Source organism: Melospiza georgiana, chromosome 27 (assembly GCF_028018845.1).
Source record: "Melospiza georgiana isolate bMelGeo1 chromosome 27, bMelGeo1.pri, whole genome shotgun sequence".
NCBI lineage: Eukaryota > Metazoa > Chordata > Aves > Passeriformes > Passerellidae > Melospiza > Melospiza georgiana.
Window position 1 is genome coordinate 5,775,942 of NC_080456.1, and position 26,452 is coordinate 5,802,393.

General features: G+C 47.5%; 1 protein-coding gene across 3 annotated transcripts; it reads right to left on the reverse strand.

Moving 5' to 3' along the window:
* Window positions 1–26,452, reverse strand: DRD2 (dopamine receptor D2). 3 transcript variants are annotated; one of them, XM_058041262.1, is made up of 8 exons: window positions 26,270–26,452; window positions 7,254–7,582; window positions 4,709–4,818; window positions 4,158–4,294; window positions 3,271–3,461; window positions 2,129–2,215; window positions 1,166–1,355; window positions 1–202 (listed from the first exon to the last, which is right to left on the reverse strand). In XM_058041262.1, exons 2-8 carry the CDS (start codon window positions 7,524–7,526, stop codon window positions 9–11), a joined length of 1,182 nt encoding a protein of 393 aa, XP_057897245.1. In that variant the 5' UTR covers window positions 7,527–7,582; window positions 26,270–26,452; the 3' UTR covers window positions 1–8. The 3 variants fall into 3 exon arrangements, with proteins under 3 accessions (XP_057897245.1, XP_057897244.1, XP_057897246.1); XM_058041261.1 differs by having other exon boundaries at window positions 1,166–1,505; XM_058041263.1 differs by lacking the exon at window positions 2,129–2,215.

Consider the following 26,452-nt stretch of genomic DNA (forward strand, 5'->3'; position numbering starts at 1 on the left):
TTGTGGCTTTAGCAGTGGAGGATCTTCATGAAAGCCTTGCGAAACTCGATGTTGAAGGTGGTGTAGATAATGGGGTTGACAGCGCTGTTGACGTAGCCGAGCCACGTGAAGGCGCTGTACATGGCCGGCGGGATGTTGCAGTCGCAGTGCATGTTCAGGATGTGAGTGATGAAGAAGGGGAGCCAGCAGATGATGAAAACACCTGGGGGGGAAAAGGAGAGAGGAGGAGTTTGATGGCTGAAAGCTGGGCGGGTTCTCGGGCTGGGGGAACAGCGAGGTTCTCTTTGGTGGAAGGGGAATTTATTGCACAGAGGAATGGGATTTGTGTTTGTGTGCTCAGTGTCCTGCTCTGCGTTCTGCCCTGGCACTAAGGAACTCCTCTGCTCACGGAATGAGCTCAGACACAGCAGAAACTCTGCCCTTCAAGGTGCCAGCTCTGCTGAGCTCTGCTGCCTTTTATTTCAGAAAGCCCAGGAGTCTTCCCTGGTTTTGGGAGCTCAGCTGGCCCCGAGTGGGGCAGCTTTGGGCACCCTTGGTGCAGCCCTGTGCCAGCTTAGTGCACTGTGCACCCGTGGGCAGCCCTTTGCCTGTCACAGACATCTTTTATGGAAAATCCTTTCCTTAGGGTTTTTTTCTCCTGAGAAGCTGAGAGGCCTCAGGAACAAAATGCAAACAATGGTTATCTGCTGCTGTGGAATGCAACAGGTGCATCTGGGATTGGTCTCATGTGGTTGTTTCTAATTAATGGCCAGTTACAGTCAGCCGGCTTGGACTCTCTGGTTAGTCACAAACCTTTGTTGTCATTCCTTCTTTTTGTATTCTTAGCTAGCCTTCTGATGAAATCCTTTCTTCTATTCTTTTAGTATATTTTTAATATAATATATATAATAAAATAATTAATAATAATAAATCAATAAAATAATAAATAAATAAAATAATAAATAAAATAATAAAATAATACAATAATAAATCAAGCCTTCTGAAACATGGAGTCATTATTCTCATCTCTTCCCTCATCCTCAGACCCCTATGAACACCAGCACACTTTCCTGCCATCTTCTCCTGATGTGTGAAGGGAAATGAGTTCTTTGGGGGGTTGGAAAATCAGCCTGCACAGGACAGGGGTTTCTGCAGGGAGCCCAGGGCAGGCAGGGCACGCTCTCACCGAGCACGATGGCCAGCATCTGCGTGGCTTTCTTCTCCTTCTGCTGGGACATTTTCCTCCTGATGACGGCCTTGAGCAAGTTCCTCGTCTTGCCGTTGGGCAGGGAGTGGATCTCGAAGACCTTGGCTGTGTGGTGGGATTCTTTGGCATGGCCATTCTTCTCCACCTTCCCAGGGCTGCTCAGGGGTGCCTGCAGGGTAGAGTTGTTGCCCCGATTAGAAGCAACTGGCACAATCAACTGGTGGTTACTTGGTGCTGTGGGTTTGAGGGCCGTTTTCTCAGGGGGACTGGTACTGGACACCATCTCCATTTCCATCTCTTCTATGTGACTCTCTGCCTCCTGGACAAGAATCAAATGTCCACAACATAATGACAGGTAAATACACAGAGAGGAGCAACGAGCATTCCTTACAGAGTGAAGCTGGATGATGCTGGAGAACAGTCAGTCCCTCTTCTCCCTCCCTGCCTGGAGGAAGGGCTGTGCTGTGTTGGGGTGTTCTGGGCAGATGGGATGGACAGAGCTGCACTGGAGGATTCTCCTTTTTGGCACAAAGAGGCTCAGAAATGGGGGAGACGCTGTCTCCGCTCTCTACAGATTTTGTTCAGGTTTTCAGAGTGAAAATAAATAAAAATGGAATCGGCAACCAAAACCCAACAAAGCCAATGCAGTCCAAGATTTAAATAACAGAGAGGAGAAGGAAATCAAAAGCATAAAAATGTTCAAATGCCGTGGCTTTTAGAGCTGATCTTTCGGTGAGCTTAATCTGGCTTTGTGAGCTCTGTGAGCTTAAACCCCCTGCTTCACTCCAAGGAATGGGAAGACTATTTAAATTTTGAGATTGAATGGTAACCTTTGCTCTTAGGTTTAGTTTTCTCCCACCCTACATAAATGAACCTCGTGTCCTGAGGGAGAAGGGGAAGGCTGAAAGCTCTGGAAAGCTCCCACTTCTCTTTAACACTCACCACTTTGCGCTTATTAACTTGGAAGCTCCCATTGGACTTCACAATAACTGTGCAGAGCTTGACGTCTTCTGGATGAGTGCATTTGTCCTAAGGGGCAAGCACCAGCTCAGAGGTTACATAGGCAGAGAGGGGTTGGGAAGGGAAGCTGGTAAGGGAGGCACGTGGGAACACAAAGGGATGAGTCAGGAGTTCAGCAGCGCGGCTCAGGAGCCGAGCAGGATGGAGAGGTGGATGGAGAATGCCGAGGAGGAGCAGGGATGGAGGCTGCCACCCCTGTGCTGTGCACCAGAGCAAGGAGGCCACGGAGCTCTGCTGTGTCTGCGTGTCCCTGTCTGGCTGCCTCCTCTGCAGGCAGCAGGGTGTGGAGCTGGAGCATCCCCCGGGCTGTGCTGTGTGTGCTGCCAGAGCCCTGCTTTGACAAGTGGCTTCACAGCCAGCCCGCCCAGCTGGGCTCCCTCACACACAGCTCCTGCAGGGACAGGCTGGTGCTGCAGAGCTGTGCTTCCCAGAGAGGAGCTGTGCACCCCAGGCGCTGCCACCGAGCTCTGGGGACACCTGACACCCCCTAAAGGGGGTTCAGGAGAGCTGGAGAGGGGCTTGGAGTGGTGGGGCACGAGGAAATGGCCTTAAACTGAAGGGAGATGGGTTTAGATTGGGTATCAGGGAGAAATTCCTCCCTGTGAGGGTGGGCAGACCCTGGCAGAGGGTGCCCAGAGCAGCTGTGGCTGCCCCTGGATCCCTGGCAGTGCCCAAGGCCAGCCTGGATGGGGTTTGGAGCAACCTGGGATGGTGGAAGGTGTCCCTGCCCATGGGCTTTAGTGTCCCTCCTGACCCAAACCATTCCTCGCGTCTGTGATCCTGCAGGACTGACTCACACAGCAGTGCAGCCTCTGTTCTTGGCTACCCCAGCCCAGCCCACGGCAATGCTGGGGGTCACTGCAGCAGCTCCTGGTGCAGATCTGCTGCTGGATCATCCCCGAAATCCAGGGCAGCCCGAGGAGCCGCAGCCAGCGAGCCGGGAGCCCAGGGAGTGCAGCTGGGAGCCCAAAGTGACCCCAGCACCCAGCTGTGGGAGCTCTGCCCCAGCAGGGCGGCGTGGGGCAGGGGGAGCAGGGCAGGGGGAGGCTGTGGAGGCTGGCTACCTTCAGGGGGGCCTGCGTGTCCGAGTCCAGCACGTGGCTGCTGCGCTTGGTGCTGACGCGCTTCCTGCGCCGCCGCAGCACGATGTAGATCTGCACGTACACCAGCAGCGTCACCATGAAGGGCACGTAGAAGGACACGATGGAGGAGTACACCACGAAGGCGGGGTTGCCAATGATGCACTCCTTCTCATCTGCAAGAGAAAACCTCTCAGGGCTGGTGTCCCCGGCTGCCCTCGTGCTGGAGGGGGTCACATCACCCCGAAAGTCCTGGCTGCTCCTTGCCTTGCAGCTGAGTGTGGTATTGCACTAAATCGTTATTTAGTTGTTTGCACTGGGTGTTTTAGCAATTTGCACTGTTCGCATGATTTGTGTCCTGTGACCTCATGGTCTTCCCCTTTTTCCCCCACTCAGTACTGCAGATCCCATGCTGGATCCAACCAATATTCCCAGGAAACTGCTGCCTGGACTGCCAGACCTTTTCTCTGCTGCCTCAGGGAAGGTTCTGTCCCATGGCTTTCCTTTCTGTGTGTTTTAATAGAAGGAGGATTTTGAATTTCTAGTGGACAAATGTTAAGGTAAACACAGATTGGTGTTGTGTGAACTTCTACATCACCTCAGTTCTGGTGAGACTGAAACCCTGCTCTGGAACAGCTGGAGATGAAACAGACCCAGAATCAGCGTGCAAATAGTGAGGGGTGGCAGAGGGAGAGAACACTTCAGTACACCTCAGACCTGATCCCACCTTTATTTCTGGCTGTCTGAGAGGACAGCGGGAGGGACATGCAGAGGGAAAGGACACTTCCAATATACCTCAGACCTGATCCCACCTTTATTCCTGCCTGCCTAGGAGAGCAGCAGGAGGCAGCTGCAGGTGCCAGAGCCCTCACCTGTGTTGTTGAGGCCGAAGAGGAGCGGGCAGGAGATGGCAAAGGAGAGCACCCAGACCACGGCGATCATGACGGTGACCCTGCGCTTGGAGCTGTAGCGGGTGTTGTAGAGCATGGGCATGGCCACGGCCGTGTACCTGCAGGGGACACATCCCCCACGCTGCTGTCACCCTGCCGGGGCTGCCACTGCCCGCCAAGCACAGGGCATGTGTGCCAGGGGGCTGCAGCCACGCCAGGAGGGTGAGGCTGGGTCAGCTCCTGGTGTTCTCCTCCCACCGTCCCACCAACGCCTGCTGCACCATCCCAGAGTACAAAGAGCAGGGCCAGAGCCATGGAGCACAGAGCAATTCCATGTGCACCCCCAGGAGCAGAGTTTCTGTGCCTCCTGACAGAACCCCCTGCTCACAGCTCATTGGGATCCTCTAAGATGCTCTTCAACAAACTCCCACTGTTTTCCAGCCTCTGAGTCCCACAGAGGTGCTGGGACTGGCCACCCTGGGTTTGGCACAGCCTGGGTTTGGCACAGCCTGGGTTTGGCACAGAGCCCTCACCTGTCAATGCTGATGGCACAGAGGTTGAGGATGCTGGCAGTGCACATCATGACATCCAGGGTGACAAAGATATCGCAGTGGATGCGGCTGAACCGCCACTCCCCAACCACCTGCGGAGAGAGGAAGGGTGGTGAGCAATCCTTGGGCAAACCCTGGGGCTGGAGAGCAATTCCTGGGGCTGGAGAGCAATCTCTGGGGCTGGAGAGCAATCCCTGGGGTTAGTGAGCAATCCCTGGGGCTGGAGAGCAATCCCTGGGGTTAGTGAGCAATCTGGGGCTGGAGAGCAATCCCTGGGGCTGGAGAGCAATCCCTGGGGTTAGTGAGCAGTCCCTGGGGCTGGAGAGCAATCCCTGGGGCTGGAGAGCAATCCCTGGGGTTAGTGAGCAATTCCTTGGGGTTAGTGAGCAATTCCTGGGGCTGGAGAGCAATCCCTGGGGCTGGAGAGCAATCCCTGCAGCTGCTGTGGTTCCACCCTGCTGCTCTCTGTGGGTTTGGGCAGCCCCAGCACAAACCTGGGCTCACCAGGGAAGATAAAGGAGCTTAAACAGCTCCCTGAAGGATTTCAAGGCAGAATGAGGAGGGAAACACATTAATTTTCATTCCCAAGCACCTCTGATTTTACTCACAGCTTTTTCCCAGACAGCTTTTCCAATTACACCCAGCAAAGGTCAGACAAGCAAGAGCTTCCCTTCATTTCTTAGTTTAAAAAATCGGGGTAGGCATTCCTAACCTTTATCTCTTTTATTTTTGGTGAAGAAAATGAGTTTAATTCAGAGTGAAAAGCCTTTAACACTCCACACAAAGTGCTAAAGACAAAGAACTAATGATAACACTTCCAGGCACCAGTAGCCTTTTTTCTCCTCACTTCTCTTGCTGTTGAAGCTGAACTTTGCCAATTAAGTTTAATAGCAATTATTCGGACTGCTGTGTTTGACATGTGATGAAAAAAAAGTATATTTCCCTCTAACAAAAATAGAGCCCTACTGCATTTGAAAATAGAATGAATAAGATATCTATTCTTCAGTTATTTCTGCTCTGATATACATAACCATAGGCAGCATAAAGAAGGGAGAATGACTGCATTGAAGCCTGAGTGACAGATGAATACTCAGTGATTAAAAAAGCACTTAAGAGACAGTTACATCAGGAACTTTGAGGAGAATTTGCCCAAAGGCAAAGGTTTCCAGCCAGATCCAAACCTCTGTGGAACCGATTTCCTGAGGGCATGGTTTGGGGGAAGCTGGGAACTGCACAGTTCTTTCTCTTGGTGTTTTCATTTGTGCTGGAGAAACCTCCAAAGTTTGGGGGTAAAAGATCTGTTTGCACCAAGGCTGGGGTTTTCTCAAGTGTTAATTTTGAGTTTGATTTTTAGGCCAAGCTTGTGACACAAAACCTGGAGGAAACTGTCCCAAATGGGAGATGAAGGTAGCTGTGGCTCCTGACCAACCCTGCACGTGAGCCCAGAAAAGGGAGAGAATTTTGCATCATTGTGGTTTATTCTTCTGCCTTAAAATTAAAAAGGGTCTGAGAGGTTCTTCTGGCTGGACCTGAGGGAGTAGGATCTTCTCCCAGCCTCAACCTCTGCTTCAGACTGGTGGAATAAGTGGACTAGAAGGAGCAGAACAGAAGGAGATGGAGCCCCAGAGGCAGAGCCTGCCTCCCCCAGCCCGTGGCCACTTAATGAGCTTCAGCACGGCTCTGAGTTATCCAATGCCACGAAAACAATCGTTAACTCGGGGATAATTAGCACTGTGCTCTCCCGCAGCCCTTGCCACATCACTGGCTTTGTTTTGCTTCGCATCAGGACTCACTGGGCTCAGTGATGATGGTTCCTTCCCCTGCTCTCCTCCCTGTGTTATCATCCCTCCCATGGGTGAGTGCCTGGAAACTCAGCATGGTTTGTGCTGTGAAAAGTGATTTTTTCCCCCTATATCGTGACATAAAACTGTGGTTTCCCATCCTGCTTCCACTTCCACAATTGCCTTCCTGCAGCCCTTCAGAAACAGGGCCTTGATTGCTTTTTATTTTTATTTTTTTTTCTGATTGCTGGATTCAATGATCCTTGTGGGTCCCTTCCACCTCCACAAATTCCCTGTGATTTCAGTGTGATACCCATGGTGGAGTTTTGAACACAAAATTGGGGTCCTTTCCCACTTGACCCCAAATTTCTGGTGCAATTGGGTTGTGATTTAGTGCTCTGAGCAGCAGTGGGGTTTCAAGCTACCTGCTCTCCCATCCTTCTCCTGGAAAAAAAAAGGCAATTTTGGGGGATGAGAAAGCTACAGTTTCAGGAATGGGAAAAATGCAGTTTCGGGAATGAAGAAAGCTACAATTTCAGGAATGGGAAAAATGCAGTTTCGGGAATGAAGAAGGTATACTTTCAGGAATGGGAAAAAATGCAATTTTGGGAACGAAAAAACCTGCACTTCAGGGAACAAAACCCCTGTATTTAGGGCATGAAAATCACTTGTGGGGAATTCAGTAGGCCGATTTCCAGGCTGCTACACCCTCCCCACCCTCCCTCAGGCCAGCTCCGAGCCCTTACCTCCATGTAGACCACCCAGGGCATGCAGAGCGTGGCCACCAGCAGGTCAGCCACGGCCAGGCTGACGATCAGGTAGTTGGTGGTGGTCTGCAGGGCCCTCTCCCTGGACACTGCCATGCACACCAGGACGTTGCCAAAGACGATGATGAAGATGAGGAGGGCCAGCAGCACGGCGTAGTAGTTGTAGTGCGGCCTGTGCGCCGCCTCCGAGGCGTTCAGGGCCCTGCTCCAGTTCCTGTCCCCGTCGTACCACGAGAGGTTGAGGGGATCCATGGGGGCCCCCGTGCCAGCTGCCAGCTCCACCCTGCCACACAGGTGTTGCACAGGCCCTTGGGTCAGCATGGGAAATGAAAATGGAAAAAATAAATCAGGTTTCTGCTGCCTTGCTCATGGTCCGCCCGAGGAGGTGGTGCAGTCACCAACCCTGATGTGTTTAACAAAGTCTGGATGCGGCACTGGGTGCCAGGGTTTAGCTGAGATGTTGGGGCTGGGTTGGACTCAATGGTCTTGAAGGTCTCTTCCAACCCAGTGATTCTCTGAATTCTGTGAATTTGGGAGAAATTTGGGAATTCCTGGGGACTGGGGAAGTGGTGCAGTCACCATCCCTGGGTGTGTTTACAAAGCCTGGATGTGGCCCTGGGGTGCCAGGGCTTAGCTGAGGTGCTGGGGCTGGGTTGGATTTGATGATCTTTGAGGTCTCTCCCAACCCAGTGATTCTGTGAATTCCCTGGAGCCTGTTCTCCCTGCCCTGGTGAAATGTTTGGCTGGAAATGGGATGGATGCAGAGCTGCTGACCCAGGCAGGGATTCCAGAAGTTGGTTTTTATTTCCCTGACCCAGGCAGGGATTGCAGAAGTTGGTTTTTATTTCCCTGACCCAGGTGGGGATTGCAGCAGTTGGTTTTTATTTCCTGACCCAGGTGGGGATTGCAGCAGTTGGTTTTTATTTCCCTGACCCAGGCGGGGATTGCAGCAGTTGGTTTTATTTCCAGCTCAGCCCAGGTTTCTGTGGCAGTTCCTCTGTGTTCCAGCTGGCTCAGGGTGCCTGGGCTGTTCTGATGTTCTGTCCCTGCCATCCCCTGCTCCCTGTGAGGTGTGCACAGTTCAGGGCACAAGTGCCTTGACCCACTTTGTTTATTTTCCATGTGCTTCGTGGGGCTTTGGGCTGTATTCCTTTCATTTTTTTTTCTTTTTTCCTTATATATTTTTTTTCCTCCAGCAGTGAAATAAATAAATTTTAAACCCGGAATAGTGACAATGATGGAAGTTGACAGCAGCAGCTTTTGCAGGCAGGGCTGGGCTGTGCTGCCTCTGCCATTGCTCCAGAGAGGTGACAGTGAGGGGGGACACGGTGGGGACAGCACTGCTGCCACCCCACAGCCCTCAGCAGCTCCTGGAACTGGGAACTTCGCTTTCCTGGTGAGAGAAATAGCAGATTTGTGTTTCCAAACCAGCTGTGGGGCTGCTGGTGGATAAAACCAGCACTGGGAGAGAAAAGAAACAATGGGAAGGATTCCACTGATTGATGAATGGAAAAAGATATTCGCTTTTACATATAAACTTTGGGTTTGTTGAGAAATGAAATTGGACATTGAGAGATGAAAGAAACAATGAGGAAGGAAAACCCCTAAATTCCAAAGGACCAAATATTCCTCTTTTAATGGAAGGATCAAAAATTCCATGTTTGAGGGAAGGGTAAAAAATTCCATGTTTAATGGAAGGATCAAATATTCCATGTTTGAGGGAAAGGTCAGATATTCCATCTTTAATGGAAGAATCAAAAATTCCATGTTTGAGAAAAGGACCAAATATTCCATGTTTAATGGAAGGACCAAATATTCCATCTTTAATGGAAGGACAAATATTCCATTTGAGGGAAGGATCAAATATTCCATGTTTGATCAAATATTCCACGTTTCCCAAGCTTTGTCTCCACCAAGACCACACTGGGAGGTCTGGCCCTGCTCTCAGACACCCCAAACCAAGGCCACTTAATTTCCTTATTAAAAAGACAAAGTGACTTTGATTTATTAAACCACGTAAGTGATCAAAATAGCAAAACATTTGCAAATATCAAATTCACCTGGGAACAATGGTTTCTTTATGTTTCACTGAGCTTTTGTGTGCTTTTCTCATTCAGAGAACAATTTGGATAATAATCCTTGGAAATTTGTTGCATATGGGTCCTTAATAGCTGATAATTCAAAAAGTGTCTGTCTGACAGTGCTATCAGCAGCACTTGATAGCTCTACAAATGTCTTCTTAGGAGCTGTCAAAGTGTCAGAAATTAATTAAATGTTAGCTTCTGTGACTCAGAGTGAAGGGGAAAAATCAATGCTAAATACGGCAACAGTTTTTTCTCCTCTCCTGTTGCCCTTTCATAATGCAAAACTATCTCGAGGAGGCAGAACCATGCAGAAAATGCAGGGTGGGACCAAAGAAGAAATTCTTTTTAAAAAGGCAGGGGCATGGAGAAGTGTGTTTGAGGTGTGAAAGGGTTGGAGAGGGGCAGGAGCAGCCCCTTGGGCCGGGGCTGGTTTTGCTCTGAGCGCAGGAAGGGAATTGGCTTTGGAAAGGAAAGGCCACAGATGGAGATGGGCTCAGCCATCCCAGCCCTTCCCAGGCTGCTCCAGCTCCCTGCTGGATTGGAGGAGGCATTTATAGCTCATCTCATGTCCATTCATCAGGAGTTCCCTCAATGGTGCTCAGGGAGTGTGTAAAAATCCCTGGGTAAAGCAATCAACATTTCCTTTCATTTCCTTCTCTATCTTTCTCCAGAGTTTATTTTTTTTTTCTTTAAATAGAACTATTTTCACAGTAATAATTTTTGCCTTTCTATGCATCATGGGGAAAGTTAATGTTTGAATATTGTACAAAGGAAAAGATTTGGTGTTTCTGTTAAAATAAAAGAAGTTTTAATTTTGGAAAATGAAAGAGAAGAAAAGTTCCAAATATTTTGTATGAAATAGGGAAACTTAAACACCAAAACCTAGAAATTAAAACCTAGAAATTAAAACTGTTTAAATTAAAATTGTGTGATGACACGATTAAAGGCTGTATTCAGCACACATCCTCGTGGTACAAACTACAGTTACATGGACAACTCTGTTAATGCCCAGCTTTGGAAAGTTTGAGTTTTAGAACTAAAAAGAACTTCCAGTGGAGTTTTTAGTGCTAAAAAGAACCCTCTTTTCCCCAGCCCCGAGCTGGCAGCATTCTTGGTGGCCATTAGGGAGGTTTGTGAGTCTCAGTCCCGCTTTGAGGAGCAATTTTGATTTCAGTGCTGACAGTTCCTCAGAAAGAGGAAAGAAAGAAGAAATAAAGAAAGAAGCACTTAAAGAGCTGGGGGGGAGAGGGAGGTTTTTCCTGCTCTGCCCAAAAGCTGCATTTTCCTGGGGAAAAGGGACAAACAGCACCTGGCTCTGGCCTGGGTGAAGTTCCTGTACAGAGATAAACCAGAGCCTTGGTTTGGGGGAGAAAGAGCCCAAAAAGGAACAAATTCCCCCGAGAATTAAGGGCAGCAAAGCCACTGTAATTCCCGCCCCAGAGATTTCCAGGGTGGCTGAGCTGATCCAGCCATGGATTAGCTGCAGGGTCAAGGGCAGGACAGGGAATGCAAGGTTGCAGCCTCGTGTTTGTTTGATAGCAGCAGTGCAGCAGCACCCTGCTGCTCCTCCCTGCTGCTCATCCTCATCATCCTCATCCTCCTCATCACCCTCCTGCTCCAGAAAAACCTCCCTGCAAGCAGTTCCCCAGCAGCTGGAGGGTGGGACATCTCACTAATACCTTACCAAAAAAAGCCTTCTAAAAGGCTTTTTTAATATATAATTATAATAATTATTTTATTATATTATTTATAATTATTATTTATAAATTTTTTTTTAACACAGTTTTGAATTACAGTCATACCGTTATTTTTAAAATACAGTTTAAGCCCTGCTACTCTGGCTGACCTAGCAGCTAGCTGGTAAGTTACTGTGTAAAAGAATAATGAAAATAAAAATCAGTTAACACGACAGTCTGTTCTAGTAAGGAAACAATTCACACCTCTAAAAACAAAATTCTGTCACATAAGAATCTGCAAAATAAAAATGTAAACACCTAAGTAAAGAGAAAGTCTTGACATGTACACAAACAGACATTTTCTAACCAATAAATTAAGTAGCAAAAAAAATCATTAGTCAATTTGATTTAACACAGTGCCTTCTGATATCCCCATAAAAATATAAGATATATGATAATGATTCAGCTTTTCTGCTTAAGAAATCCAGAGTCCTGTGTGTTTGTGTTGGAGCAGGGGGAATCTGCAGAACTCACAGGGACAAGGAGAAGGGCTGCAGTGCAGAGCCAGGGCTGTGCCCTCCTCTGCTGGCAGCTCCCCCCGCTTTTCCAGAGATCAAACTGAAAAATGCTCATTTGCTGTGCCAATATCTCCCCGTGGCTCCTCGTGATGGATCTCTAATCAGGGTTGGAGAAAGAGCACAAGAGAGTGAATGTGGGATGTTCACGGCCCAGCAAACCCCTTCGTGTCTCTGGCAGCTTCTGGAACCTTCTTCCTCTCAGAAACTGCAACTCTCCTTCTGGTTTTCACCCTGCTTGCAAACCCTTCCAGGACTAAAACCCTGCCAGGCCTGATCCTGGTTAAAGTTTGGGGCTTCCCCACCAAAACTGCAGCCAGCCTTTGCTCCTGCATGGAGCCCCCAAGGTTTTGCCTCAGACATGACCCATTTAAGATGAAATCAGGAGTTCAGGGTGAGATTTCAGCGCCCAGCTTTCCTCTGGACTCCAGACCCAATTTTGGACACAATTGTGCACTCAAGAGGGAAAAAGCAGGCAAAGCCAGCACTGAGAGCATCCCTGAGGGCCATGTCCCACTCAGATCAGCTCCCACCCGCTGTCCCCAAGGCCTTTGGCTTGCAGGTGCTGCCAGACTGAAATTTCCTGCTCATTGCTGCTGCCCAGAGGTGCCCATCCCTCCCAGGCAGAGCCTCTCCAAAGGCTTGGCACAGAAATCAATGTCTGAGTGGGATTTGCACAGAACGCTGCCTCCCTGGGTGTTGTCACTTTGCTCTGGAATTCTGGAATCAATGGGCCATGGGAAGCTGTCAAACTGACATTCCTTTCTGTCCTCAAGGTGTTTGCTGAGAATGCCACAAAAATATTCCAGTCAAAGGAAAAAGCAGCATTTCTTTGGGGCACAGAGAAAGTGGAAGAAAAGGGAAGGGTGAAATGTGTTTCAGGAGCTGCTTTGTTTCTCTGTTTGTGGAGGGGGGAAAAAAGCCTCTTCCGGAGCAGTTTCTCTGTTTTTTATTTTGCATGCCAGCCCAGAATTGCTGTGGACTCCTGGTCGTGGTTCCCTGGAGAGCAGAGAAGGTGTGGAGCAGCTGGCACTGAGTGAGAACCTTTTCCTACTCATTTCTGCTCAGGGGACAGGTCTGCAGGCTCTGAGGAGGAGAGGCCAGGAATGAGGAAAATATTGTAAATCCTGCCTTGACCTGAGAGCTCTGCTGATGCTGCTGAAAATGCCCAGCCCTGCCCTGGGCTCCTCAGGAGCAGCTGCACAGAAGTCGCCCAGCACAGTCCTGGTGCCTTTAAATAACCTCAGCTCCCCCGGGCTCTCTGTGGCTGATGCAAATGCAGCAGGGAGGTGACAGGGGAGGTGACAGCCGTGACTGAGGCCCGGCAGTAATTACACCTGAGTGCTCCTGAGCACGGCTGGGGGAGGCACAGCTCTGCTTCCCACCCTGCCCTGCCCTCTCTGCTCTGCAGGAACCAGCACAATGCATGAGCAGGGGGTTTGGGCACCTCTGCACACACAGGGGCAGAATCAGAGACAAAATCTTATACAGGGATCTCCTTGAGCCAGGTCTTATGAACCCTTGGAGATCTGTTCCTACAAAACTCCCGCCCAGGCTGGGCTTTCAGGGGGTTGAATTCTAATTTCAGCACTGCAGCCTTCATATCGATCAAGCCAACAGTTCTGCCATCAGCTCCTTCCAAAATCCTCTGGAAAATCTTCCTCCTCTGCCTCTCTCCTGGCTCCCCGTTCCCCTGATCCTCTGCTATCCAAGATATCAAGGGTGTATTAATTGCAGCTATTGCTCACTTCTGATTCACAAACATTCCTAGTTCTGTGTAATTGTCACCATCACATTTTCTGAAAAACTCTCTTTGCCCAGGATTCTACTCCTGGGAAGCTGAGAAAAAGGTAAACAATAATTATCTCATTTGCTTCTCCTGTGTTTTGCTGCTTTGGAATGTGGTTTGGCGATTATTTATCCAACAGGTGAATTGTTTTGATTTAATGACCAATCATGGTGATTAAATCAAAACAATTGACTCAGGAGTTTTTCATTATTGTCTTTTAGCCTTCTTCTGTATCCTTTCTCTATTCTTTAGTACAATTTAGTATAGCATTCTTTAATACGATATGATATATGATATGATTGATATGATATGATCTGATATAATGTGATATAATGTGATATAATGTGATATAATGTGATATAATGTGATATAATGTGATATAATATAATATAATATAATATAATATAATATAATATAATATACAATGTAATGTAATACAATACAATATCATATCATATCATATCATATCATATCATATCACATCATATCATATCATAATAAATGAGCCTTCTAAATGGAGGAAGATTCATCATTCTAAATAAATGGAGTCAGATTCATCATTTCCTTCCTGCCACGAGGGACCCCGAAAATACCACAGATAATACTTAATTGGGTGCTTTTGCTAGAAAGTACTACACATAATAATCCCTAACTGGGTGCTCCTGCTGGAAGGTGCTCACAGCCCCCCTGAGCACCTGCTCCCAGCCTTTCCTGGTGCTCAGCAGAGCTCTGAGAGGGCCCTGGGGTGACACCAGGGCTCTGAGAGGGCTCTGTGGGTGACACCACCCCGCTGCCACCGCGGCCTCTGAGTCACCCACCCGAGCTGTTCTCGCTGATGCCACCGCAGCGTTCTCTGTTCCCAGCACTGATAATCACAATCACATTGCTCAGAGCTCCCTGCACCAACTCCAGGCTGTGATTCACCCCCTCCCAGGCAGCAGAGACCCTCAGGAGCCTCCTCTGGAGCACAGCGAGGGTTTCCTGCCTCTGGAGAGGGTGGCAGGACAGTCCCAGCTCCTGGTGGCTCCAGAATTTCCAGGCTGAGCCCTGGTTTCAAGGCAGATTTCCCAGTTCTCCATTTGTGGTGCTGCTCCTTCAAGCATCCCTCTTTCCCCATGGAATTTTTGCCTGAATTTCTGTTGCAGGAAGCAAAGGGCAGAAGTTTCATCCCAGAGCATTTGTCCTTCATGCCTGTGATGGAGCAGAACCTTCCCCAGGACTGTGCTCTGCCCTCCCAGCTGAATCCAGGCACACATCAGGCTGGAGCCCTGCAGAAGGATGTCCTGAGGCTGAATTTCTCTGGGGATTCACTGCCTGCTGCTTCCAGGCCCTCTGAAAATCTCATCCTCCAAGGTTTCTTAGCAAGCCCTCACAGAAGGGAAGAATTCAGGCATATCTTCCCTAGAGGGGGAGGAATGCTCCTGTAACTTCCCTCAACCTGTCCTTCTGCTAATAAAAAACAGGTTCCGTTTTCAGAGGAATCTTTAAAATTAAAGATTAAGGCTTTGCCTTCATTGAAGACTTGCAGCCAAATATGGTTTTATCAGAAATCCTCCAATTCTAACATTTTCTCACTCCAACATGTTAAACTTCAACAAGGAGAGGTCGTAGTGGATTGGTTTGGGGTTTTTGTCATGAATAATCCTTTTAGGACCATTTTGGGGTATAAATAGCTCCCTCCAGCAAGAATCTGCTCCCAGAAAAGCCCAGCACTGCCCCTGCCCACCTGGAATTCAGGAGAGCTTTGGTCCTGCCCGCCAGGCTGAGCAGAGCCCTGGGTTCCTGCTGTTCTTTCAGAACCTGTGGGTGCAGGGCAAGCTTTGATCTCTGCAACATTTGGCAGATGAATTTTTCAAGCTGGAGCTGCTCCAGACACAGCCCACTTGAGCCCTTCTCAGCTGGGTGGAGAGGATGGGCAGAAAAGGCTTTTTAAGAACCATTTCTCACTCTGTGCTTTCAGCTTTGGACACACAACCAGAAACGCTGAGCACATCTCGATTTTCAGTGGCTAAAGGGAAGGATTGATTCCTCCCCTGTGCTCTCACACAGGGATGGTCCCTGTCAGAGGCAGCTCTTCAGCCTGAAGATATTGGTTCTTATTAAACATTACATTGCTATAGACCCAACATCCTGTTCTCCACAAAAGCTCTTTTTTCTGCTCATAATTCCTTTATCTGTATCCTAATGCCTAAAATCTCTCTGACGAGATCTGAGCCTCTGACTAATCTAATAAATTCCCAGCTTCATGAATGCTGGGGATCTGTGTTCCTTTAGAATCTGTGCTGTGTTTGAGATCATCCACCAATGTCTGCAAATAACTCTTAATCACAGCCAATTGTATTAATTTTGAGCAATTGGAAAAGTTGAATCTCTTCACTTCCCACCCCCTTTAGTTATGTACAGAAGTGGCTGAAATTTGAACAAAATACTGGATAAAACCTTGCAAATATTTAAGGGGTTTATTTTCTTTATTTGTTTTTGTCTGTCTGATGTTCACACTTTGATACTTGGCATTTGAAGTGTAAAACAATTTAATTGCAGAAATAGGTTGTGTTAATTCCTTGCCTGAACAAACCCTTTTTGCTTCCCAGGCTTCCCCTGTTCGTGCAGCACCTGGCACAGGGATACTGTGAGCTCTCAAGTCCTTCAGCCACACTTTATTAAAAGTAAATAATAATAATTCAGATTGAAGCCATCAAATATTTGCCCTCCACTTATGTCAGGGAGCACTCGTTGAACAACTGCTCTTTGCATTGCCACTCCTCCCCCTGAGCTTGTTTGCAGAAATGTTTGCCAAAAGCAGCGAGTTCCAGAGCTCTTTGGTGCCCCTTTCCCTCCTCCCTGTTCTCCTCAGATTTCTGGGAGTTTGCCCCAAACCATCCCTAAGATTTGCCCCCAGTCCCGTGGAGCAGCTTTGATGGGGATGTGTCAATCAGCACAGCCCTTGCTCCAAGTGCCATTCCCTGCATTTAAAACCCCGAGAAAACACAATTAATTATTGCTGTCCCTCGTGGCCAAGGAGCAGAGCCAGCTCCCATCTCAGAGGGAAGGCTCTGAGAATTCCCCCATCCAGTTCTCCTCAAATTTCAAATCCTAATGATCCTTAATCATTTCATCCCTGGGCTACATCAGCTCAGCTATTCAAATCCTGAGCACCCACCTCTGCCATCTTTGCAGGCAAAAGGAGAGGAGGATGTGAAAAATGTGTATTTTATGATTGGCTTTTTGCAAATATTAAATGAATATTATATGTATGTATATATATTATATAATATTAAAATGAATATTGTATATATTGTGTTAGAAAGTGATGCTGTGTTAATTTTCTTAAGTAGTGTGTTAAATATAGTTGTAGGTTATAATGTTAGGTTAAAAGTTAATATTATAAGGTTATTAGATATTATTAGGTTATAAGTTTTAGTTTATATATAGTTTTAGGTTATAATGTTACAATAGAAACTGTGCTATGTAAGATACTTTTTTAAAGAGAGGAATGAGGCACTCTCACTGAGATAGCAGCCACAGGACACCTGAATCTTTCAGAGAAAGAGAATTTATTGCTCCATTATCAGAAGAAATGAACTTCTTCCTGCCTCACTCAGTCTTGAAGTCAGAATTCAGAGGCAGAAGCTGAAACTGCCCAGCCAGAATCCTGTGTTTGAATGGAATTTATGCATCATGGATGAGCTGTATGAATATGCAACAGGCTGTTGCTTTTAAGGGTTAATCCTCTGTTATCGTTAGTCCTTTTTTGAGCTTATTTTGCCCAGAAAAGGTACCCAGACTGTCTGTAACTCTTTGCTTTTATTGTCTTGTATTTTCCTAACCCTAATTGTCCAAATTATTATTACTCTAATTATATTACTATTTTATACTATATTACTATATTTTACTACTCTAATTATATTGCTGTTTTTATAACCATTTTATTACCCTTAAACCTTTAACATTTTAAACCACCTGATTGGCGTTTCTCACAAGGAGAATCCACCTCTCCCCCTGGATCTGTCCTTTCCCAGCTGCTGCGGGCACTGAGCCATGCAGGAATTGTGCTGGATCAGCAGCTCTGGGAAGCAGCATCTGTTCTGTTCTGTTCTGTTCTGTTCTGTTCTGTTCTGCTCTGTTCTGTTCTCCTGGGGAGCTCCTGCTCTGCCCTGGGGCCTCTGCAGCACCAGTGTTTGCCTGCCCTCCTTGCTCTGACCTTCCCCAGGCGCACAGAAATGTTCATTCCCTCTGATAGCTGCAATTTTTCATCCCTCCCTGCTCCGTGTCGCCACCCTGGTGCTGCTGCATCATCGTGTCCCCCCTCTGCTCAGGCTTGTCCCACCCACGGAGCCACCAACTCTCTTCTCTGCTGCTCCCTGTTTTGCCACAAAACTCACATTTTCGGGAAAATCATCGCTCCCGGGCAGGGTGTTCATTTTCCCTAAGAAAGATGCTCAGCCCGGCACCCTGAGGTGTTTCTGTGCTTTTTGGGGAATATTTTTCCCTTCCTGGCCTTTGGAATTGTTTTACTGATCCATCAAGCTTCCCAAGAGCAGAGGGGTCCCACACAACATTTCAAATTCTCTCATATTTAGTGGATTCTGGTAGTGGAAGGATTTTGCTTCCATCAGGTGTGGTACCACCTGTTTTCCGGGTGAAATTGTGACTATTTTCAAGGTAAAATCGTGGCTATTTTCAGATGAAATCATTACTATTTTCAAGGTGGGATCATGACTATTTCAAGGTGAAATTGTGGTTATTTTAAGGTGAAATTGTGGCTATTTTCAGGTTAAATCATTATTATTTTCAAGGTGAAATCATGGCTCTTTTCAAGGTGAAATCATGGCTACTTTCAAGGTGAAATCATTACTACTTTCAAGGTGAAATCATGGCTATTTCAAGGTGAAATCATTACTATTTTCAAGGTGAAATCATGACTATTTTCAGATGAAATCATTACTATTTTCAAGGTGAAATCATGGCTAGTTTAAGGTGAAATCGTGGCTATTTTAAGGTGAAATCGTGGCTATTTTCCAGTTTAAATCGTGGCTATTTTGCCTTTTGCCTGTTACAAAAGTGTTTTAAGGTTTTCTTTTGTTTCCACCAGCAGGAGCCACCAAACTGAACTTCTCCCATTAAAAGCTCACTAAAATTCAGGCAAACACCTGGAGGTGCTGCAGTGGAGCCAACCAAGAACAGATTGGACTTTCCAGATGTCTCCAACCCCCTTACAGAGCATCACTTCATGGTTTTGGGCTGATCATACCCAAAAAATCCACTTTGAAAAGACAAATATTTTCTTCCCATATTCCACAAAACTCGTTGGGAGCATCACTGACAAATCCCCAGGCAGGGGAAAAATGTGAACTTTCAGTGCTGCGTTTTTTGGCTGATTGCAGGAATTTCTGTGTCCCTGGGATCACTGCACATGCTCAGCTGCTGCTCTCCTCAATTTTATTTGACTTTTACACAGTCAGCAAAGTTTCCAGCCTGCTGGGAAGTGCACACTCCATCCATTACGAACCCAATTCCTAAATCCAGTGCCTGGGACAGTGAATTGCACATGATTTCCATTTCCCTTTAATCCACAAAGTCATTAGCAGGGCTCCACAAAGCCATGAATATTTTCCCCTGCTTGGCAGGGAGCAGATTTCCTTTCAGATGAAGAATTACAAGGAGCTGTAATGTTTTTAATTAAGGTGCTGGGTGCGAGTTATTGTGCAAATTCAGGCAGGACTAAACTCAGAACTGTTTAATTCATCAGCAATAAAAATCACAGGCTGCAGGGACTAAAATCAGATCTGAAGGCAGGTGCCCAACTTGCTAAGGGTGAAACCAAGAAAAGCCTCCTGCAGACACTGCTCTTGGTCATACTAAAATAAATATTCTCTTTTACGTGCTCAGGCGCCTGTGACTTTGTTTTTTCCATGGCACCAGCAATCATTCCCACTCATAATGGTCACTTTCTTGTCCCACCTGACCCATTGAATATAAAAATTTTATGGGAACACCACAAGCATGATGGACACGTGCAAGTTATTGAACTCCCTCTTTAGTAGTTGCTCTGCCTGTTTTTTTTTTTTCATTAATTTTTTCTAACATGTGTTATTCTCTCTACAAACAATGCCTCTTAAGCTAAATTCTGATGGTTGTGATTGTGAGGCCTCCTGAATCAGAAATTCAATGGTAAAAATTAAATTGCGAAGTGTAGACCCAAAGAAATTGGACAACATCGTCGTCATCATCATCATCATAATCATTATTATTATTATTGGTTTGTTTCATTTATAATTGATGGTATTATGTTATTGCTATTGTTATTGTTATCATCCATCCTTGTCATTTTCTGTTAGGCTTGTGGTTTCCTAATTGATTCTTTCTTCACGCTGAGAGAGGAAAAAAATTATAAATCTTGAGATAAATAAAAATAACGCTCGGAAAGGATGACAAAGGCAAGTGCAGAGCACCAGACATCACATGTAGACAAACATCCTCCCACAGAATTGGGTTCCTGCACATGGATTTCTGCTTTCGTTAGTGGAACATCTCACAGAAATGCAGCCTGGGCTCCAGAGACGGTGGCTGGGGACCAGGGTGTCACCATGATATTTTGTAAAAATCCTTTCACCAGGTTTTTTCTCCTGAGAAGCTGAGAGGCCTCAGAAACATAAACAATATGTCTCAGAAATGTAAACAATAATTATCTGATTGCTTGGAATGTGGTCTGGAGGTTGCTCACCAACAGGTGCATCTTTGATTTGTTCTATGTGATTTGTTTTTAATTAATGGCCAATCATGGTCCAGCCGTGTCAGACTCTCTGATCAGTCACAAGATTTTGTTTTTCATTCCTTTCCAGCTTTCTGATGTCTCCTTTCTCTTTCTTTAGTATTGTTTTAGTAGAGCATTTTTTTAAAATATAATATATACCATAAAATAACAAATCAGCCCTCTGAAACATGGAGTCAACATTCTCATCTTGTCCTGGGGACCACCACACCAGGTCATGGTAACTTTTCCTAAGCCTTCTGATGTTTACATTCTTCATGTAAATAACTGATTATTTTGCGTCCCTTTCTGGAAGAAGAGAAATTTGATGGGCTGCTGGTTTGTCCAGTGTCATTGGAGAGGTGGCACTGTCACCCTCCAATCCACTGTCACTTTTGGAAATCTATAAATCTTGGAATCAGAAATTAAACACTCTCTTTTTCACCTTAGAAATTTGAGTGTCTACATCATTATTTTGTGTCCTATAAGGACAGGAGGGAGCCCTGCAGTAATTCCTGGGTGGAAATCCCTGTGGGTGGGAGCTCTGTGACCAAATGAACTGGAATTCACCTCAGCTCTTGACTTCAGTGAAGAAATAAATAAACCAAATAAATCCCTGACCTGTTCCCTCAGTGCTATCCTTGGAAATATCAAATCCTGCTCTGCATCCCATTGCTGAATTTGAGGGAAAGGCTCCTCTTCCAGTCTGGTGTTCTAGAGAGGAAAGATAAGCAGCAGCCTGGATCTCACTGGTACCTGATGTGCCATTTCAAAATAATAATAATAACAACAATAATAATAATAATGGCAGTGCTTTATAATAATAACTGTCCTGCTTTAATTAGCTCCTGTTTTACAGCACAGGCCCCGGGCATGGATCACAGCCTGCTTTACAAATAAAAACAAACCAATGTGTGGGACTCCACTCACATGGAAATTCTGGGCTTGACTTTTTGACTCCCTTGTTAGACTCTCCCTAATTCTTACAGTTTTGCCATCAAAGTGCAAATAAGGAGCTTTGCACATGCCTGGACATGGTGGGCTGATGTATTCCTGTAGTATTTATTATAATCCCCATTTTAGTACTCACAAACACATTTTTAGAGCATCCATAACCTCATGGGGATGATGAATGATTCATGTACTGGGACATGAGTGATTCTTCCTGTTCAACAATATGGATGTGAATGTGGGGGGGTGTTTCTATTTTTAAGGGCTTTTTAAATTAGCAAGTTCTTTATAATTGTGGCTTTTCAAAGCCGGGTGACTGAGATTCACCTGCCAGATCTGTGTGGGGACGTCTCAGGGAGGCTGGAGGTGTCCTGGCCCCTCTCTGGGGTGGGCTCCAGGGATGGAGACAGGGCTGGGACTGAAAGGAGGAAACAGATCAAGTGCTGGACACCTAATTCCAGACTCCAGCAATCCCAGAGATAATCACATTTTCCTCAGCTGTCATACAACCATGCAGAAGCTTGAAACAAGCAGATACAAAGGGGCTGGGGGTCAGAGAGTGCTCGTTGCAGAGAATCTTAATTTGCTGGAGCTCCGCATTGCCTGAGATGTCAAAATAGGAGGGGGTTTAGACAAGTAATTTGCAAGGTGCCGGATTTTAGGTAATAGCTCAGAGTTCTCTGCTGGAGTGTGTCAGCTGCGGCATTCAGGGGAGCTGATTGAACAACCTGAGCTGCTGCTCAAGGGTTCATTTCTCTCCCTGGAGCTGCACACTGCACAGAGCGCTCTCAATGGCGCTGATTGTGCTGATCCATCCCCAGCCCCAGCACTCGGGGCAGCAAGCAGGATCCAATATTTGTATTTTTGTGTGCATTTATCAGCCCCTGAGCGCCTGCAGACCCTGGCACAGCCGAGGCCACAGAGAGATTTGGGATAAAGGAAAGGAGCTCCAAAAGCAGGAGGATGCCCAGCAGAGGGTTTTATTCAGGTGACTCTGTGATTACCTATCCCCAGTGGGTTTATTTATCCCCCTGTGAAGTGTGAAATGTGAAGTGTGGCCATGCCTGAGCAGCCAGGTACATCCATGGGCAGGGGACATCCAGGGGACAATGCCAGCCCCATCCATGAGGTGCCAGGAGGGCAGAGCTGTGTCCCTGATGTGAACCTTGCCTGGAGCAGCAAGCAGGATCCAATATTTGTATTTTTGTGTGCATTTATCAGCCCCTGAACGCCTGCAGACCCTGGCACACCGGAACAGCTGAGGCTACAGAGAGATTTGGGATTTATTCGGGGTTTTTATTCAGGTGACTCCGTGATTACCTTTCCCCAGGCAGCTCAGTGGGTTTATTTATGCCCCTGTGAAGTGTGAAGTGTGGCCATGCCTGAGCTCCCTGCAGGGCTCTGTTATCGCAGCTTTTATTGCTCCTTGCAGCCTCTCCCTCTCCCCAGCGCTCCAGAACACATAAAGCTGCATTTACATTTTCTGAATGGACTAATCATGGCTCTCTGCTTTGATAAAGAAAGTGCAGCCTCCCACATAACCACATGGAAACCAACAGGGAAGAGTAAACCAGAAATAAACCCATTCTGGGGGGTTGAGAGAAAAATACCCACCGGGATAATTGGGAGGGATGTACAGAGAAGCAGCAACTGAACACACAGTCACATCTCCAAAAAAAAAAAATTAAAAAAAATTTACAAGGCTAAAAATACCCAGGTGAAGGACAGCGAGAGAAAACATGATTGAAGCAGAACAATTGGGAGAGGAGTTAATGGTTATTAGCAATCACTCCAGATTGAATATAGGTTGGTTTTGTAACAGCACAGGGGATGATGCATCTGACAGGACTTAAACAATTGCCTCCCCCTTCCCCAAAGGATCTCGCTGGCAGCAGCCTGGCTCTCACTGCTCTGGGTCCCTGCTCCTCAGGAGCTGCTGGAAGTTTTTATTTGTGAAAAACAGCAAAGTTTGATCCCAGACAAAGCTTTCCAAACCTGTATTCCAAACCTCAATACATTTTAACCTTCAGCCCACTGAATTTTCTCTTAGAAAAATACCCCAGGGAGGCCGAAGTTCCACCAGTCTGGGATCTTTTTATTTATCCAATTCTGCCTTTGCCTGGGCAGGAGTGTGAGAATGGAGAAATGTTTGTGATGTTTCTGCAAACACTCCCCCATCACCCAACTGTTTGCTGTGCATTCATTAACAATCTGTGGACTCCTTTCCCCTGGAACTGCGATTCCCCAGGGTCCCCAGCACTCGGGAACGTTCTGCCTCAGTGCCAGGGTTCCCAGCTCAGGGTTCTCTGTCCTGCACCTCCTGGCAGGGAATGTCAGCTCTGGGCACGAGGGAAATCCAAAGCTCAGAGCCAGATTTCCTCCACGCTCACAGGGAATTTGTGCACAGAGGGTGAAATTGAAATCGAGTTATCCTGAAAGGATTGCGAGGGGTGTGAGCCAAACCCATCCTCTTCATAACTGGAGAGCTACAAAACCTTGAAGAGAAATGTTTTTTCAAAGGGGTTTTTTTGGCTGCTGTTTCAGGGAATTTGTGTCTGGTGACTGTCACAGAATGAACCTTGTGGGTCCCTCCAGTCCAGGATATCCCTGGTTCCACCAGCTTCACCTGCAGCTCCAGAGCTGAAGCACCCAGAGCAGGGAGGGTGGGGATTTGCTGCTTTGGAGCAAAGGATGGGTTTGGTTTGAGGAGGAGAACACGCAGGGAATGGCCCTTTCTGTGCCAGGCCTGTGCCACAGAGGGGGAACAGCTCTGGCACAGCCCTGCCTGCTCCGAGCTGCTCTGTGAGGTTTTCCTGCTGCTGCAGCTGCATCTCCCAGCACGTTTGTCCCTGCTGGGAACCCTGCCTGGTGCCTACAGCCTGGAACAGCCTGGGCAGGGCAGGGGACAATGCCAGGCACATCCATGAGGTGCCAGGAGGTCTCTGCTGCGAATCCTGCCTGGTCCCTGCAGCCTGGGGCAGCGAGCAGGATCCAATATTTGTACTTTTGTGTGCATTTATCAGCCCCTGAGTGCCTGCACACCCTGGCACAGCTGAGGCCACAGAGAAATTTGGGATAAAGGAAAGGAGCTCCAAAAGCAGGAGGATGCCCAGCAGAGGGTTTTATTCAGGTGATTCCCTGATTACCTTTCCCCAGGCGGCTCAGTGGGTTTATTTATCCCCCTGTGAATGTGAAGTGTGGCCGTGCCTGAGCAGCCAGGTACATCCATGGGCAGGGGACATCCAGGGGACAATGCCAGCCCCATCCATGAGGTGCCAGGAGGGCACAGCTGTGTCCCTGCCAGGCAGGTGTGTGGCTCCTGAGCACACCAAGGGCACCCCGTGCCCTCGTGCCTGGCACAGGGGCACAGAGGGGACACCTGTGCCTCTGCTGACCCCTCTGTGGGCACAAATCACCCAATCCCCACGGCCAGGCAGGCTCAGGGGGGGGTCCCCTCAGCTCAGGGTGATTTGGGGTGGGGAGCAGTGTCAGGATGGGCATGGGGGACACTGTGGGGCCACTGATCCCACCCAGACCCTGGCCAAGCCTTTCCTGCAGGGTGGCAGTGACACAGGGGCACAATCTCACAGGGAAGGAGCTCTCAAACACACCCACACTGACTGCTCCCCCGCTTTTGTGGGGTCACAGGCTGCTCTCTAAAGCCTGAAGCTTGCACATTTTCTGCTCTAGTGTGGCAGGGAAGCTCATTTCCATACACAGTGTGCGTGTGTGCACATGGAAGTTAGGTGGAAATGTGGAAAGCGCAGCAGATTTTACACAGGGGTTCGTAAATCAGTAGAAAACTCTTTTACAAACTCTGTTCAGAAGTAAAGAAGGGAGCCCTGAACGTAACAGAATTTCTGCAGCATGGAATAAAAGTTAAGGGGGGATAACAAGAACTACAGCAGTCTTTACTTGATGGAGTCAGAAATATTGCCAAGAGCTTTTTCCTAGATTACTACAAGCAATTACTTCAAAAGAGATAAAAACCAGGGCTTGGAGTTTTTAATACCACTGTGTGTGTAAAGAGCAATAATGCCAGGAAAGCCTGAGCACGTAGGAGAGCCAGCCCACGCTGCTCAGCATGTGTAACCTATCTGACCAGCCCTGCTGTAACCTGGGTATTTATAAAACAAACCATGCTGTTTTCCTTTCCAACTCGGAGCTCCAACAACTCGAGCAGCAGTGATTCATGCTCCGCACACATGCTGGGAGCTGTGCAGCTCCACGCCTGGCATGTGGCAAAGCCGGCATGGGAGAGAGACTTGAGAAGTGCAGAGTGGGGAAGTGTGATCTGGGGTAGAAACAACCCACAGACAACAGCTTGGACCAAAAATACCCCGGGGCTGAGCGGGACCCAGCGCCAGCCTGGGCTTTGGTTCCCTGCCCCAAAGCCGCACTTTGCACTGCTTTCAAAAGGCTGGATGGAACTTGGAACTGGGGGGAATGGAAAAATGAATGAAGGTCGAGACAAAGGTGATTGTAAACACAAAATCTGCCTGCAGCATTCAGAGAAGAATTTCTGAGAGATTTCCTTCCAGGGGTTCTCAGGAAAGGGTGACAGATCCCCTGTTCTCCACTGGGGAGGATTGCTCTGCATCAGGACTGGTGCTGAGCACGAAGTCTGACAGGATGCCAGCTTTGCCTCACCAGATGTAAAAGAATGAGTGTGGTAAGAGGAGAAAAGAGTGTTTTCCCTCAAATAATTAGACTGAACACTCTTGTTCCTTGGGGAGCTGGAGTGTACCCACATTCTATCCTCTGCACACATCCTCCTCCTCCACTTCTCCCTGTCACTCTCTCCATTGTGTCTGCCTGAGAGCAGCGTTAAACATCAAACTTCTAAAAACGAGCCGAGCTTCTCAGCAACTCCAAATGCCTCTTTAGCATACAATAACAATTGTTTGTTGCTTTGCAGTGAGAGGTTTAGATGGAGAAATGAGACAGCCTGAATTTCAGTTTGAAAAGCCGCTCTCGCCTCTTGTCTCGCGGAAAGGAACGGCTTAATGGATCCTTTTGGTGTAATGACAAATATTTTCCCTTTTCTCCTGTCTTTATTTACATCTCTAGGCAGTGGTGATCACAGCAGCCACTGCTGTCTGTGTTCCCTCACCAGGATATTCACCACATCCCTGTTTCTGGAAGAAAAGCACAACACCAATCCCTTACCTTCAAGCCATACGAATCCCTCGAGCAGAGGCGCGAGTACTTTGTGCCAAATAAATCCAAACCACCACAACTCTCCACCGTGGCTTTTCCCAAGCTCTCCCAGGCTTTCAGGCAGACTTGTCGCTGTCCAGCATTCACGCAAAAAAAGCAGAGGAGCAGAAAGAAAGGCAATCACCTGCCCGA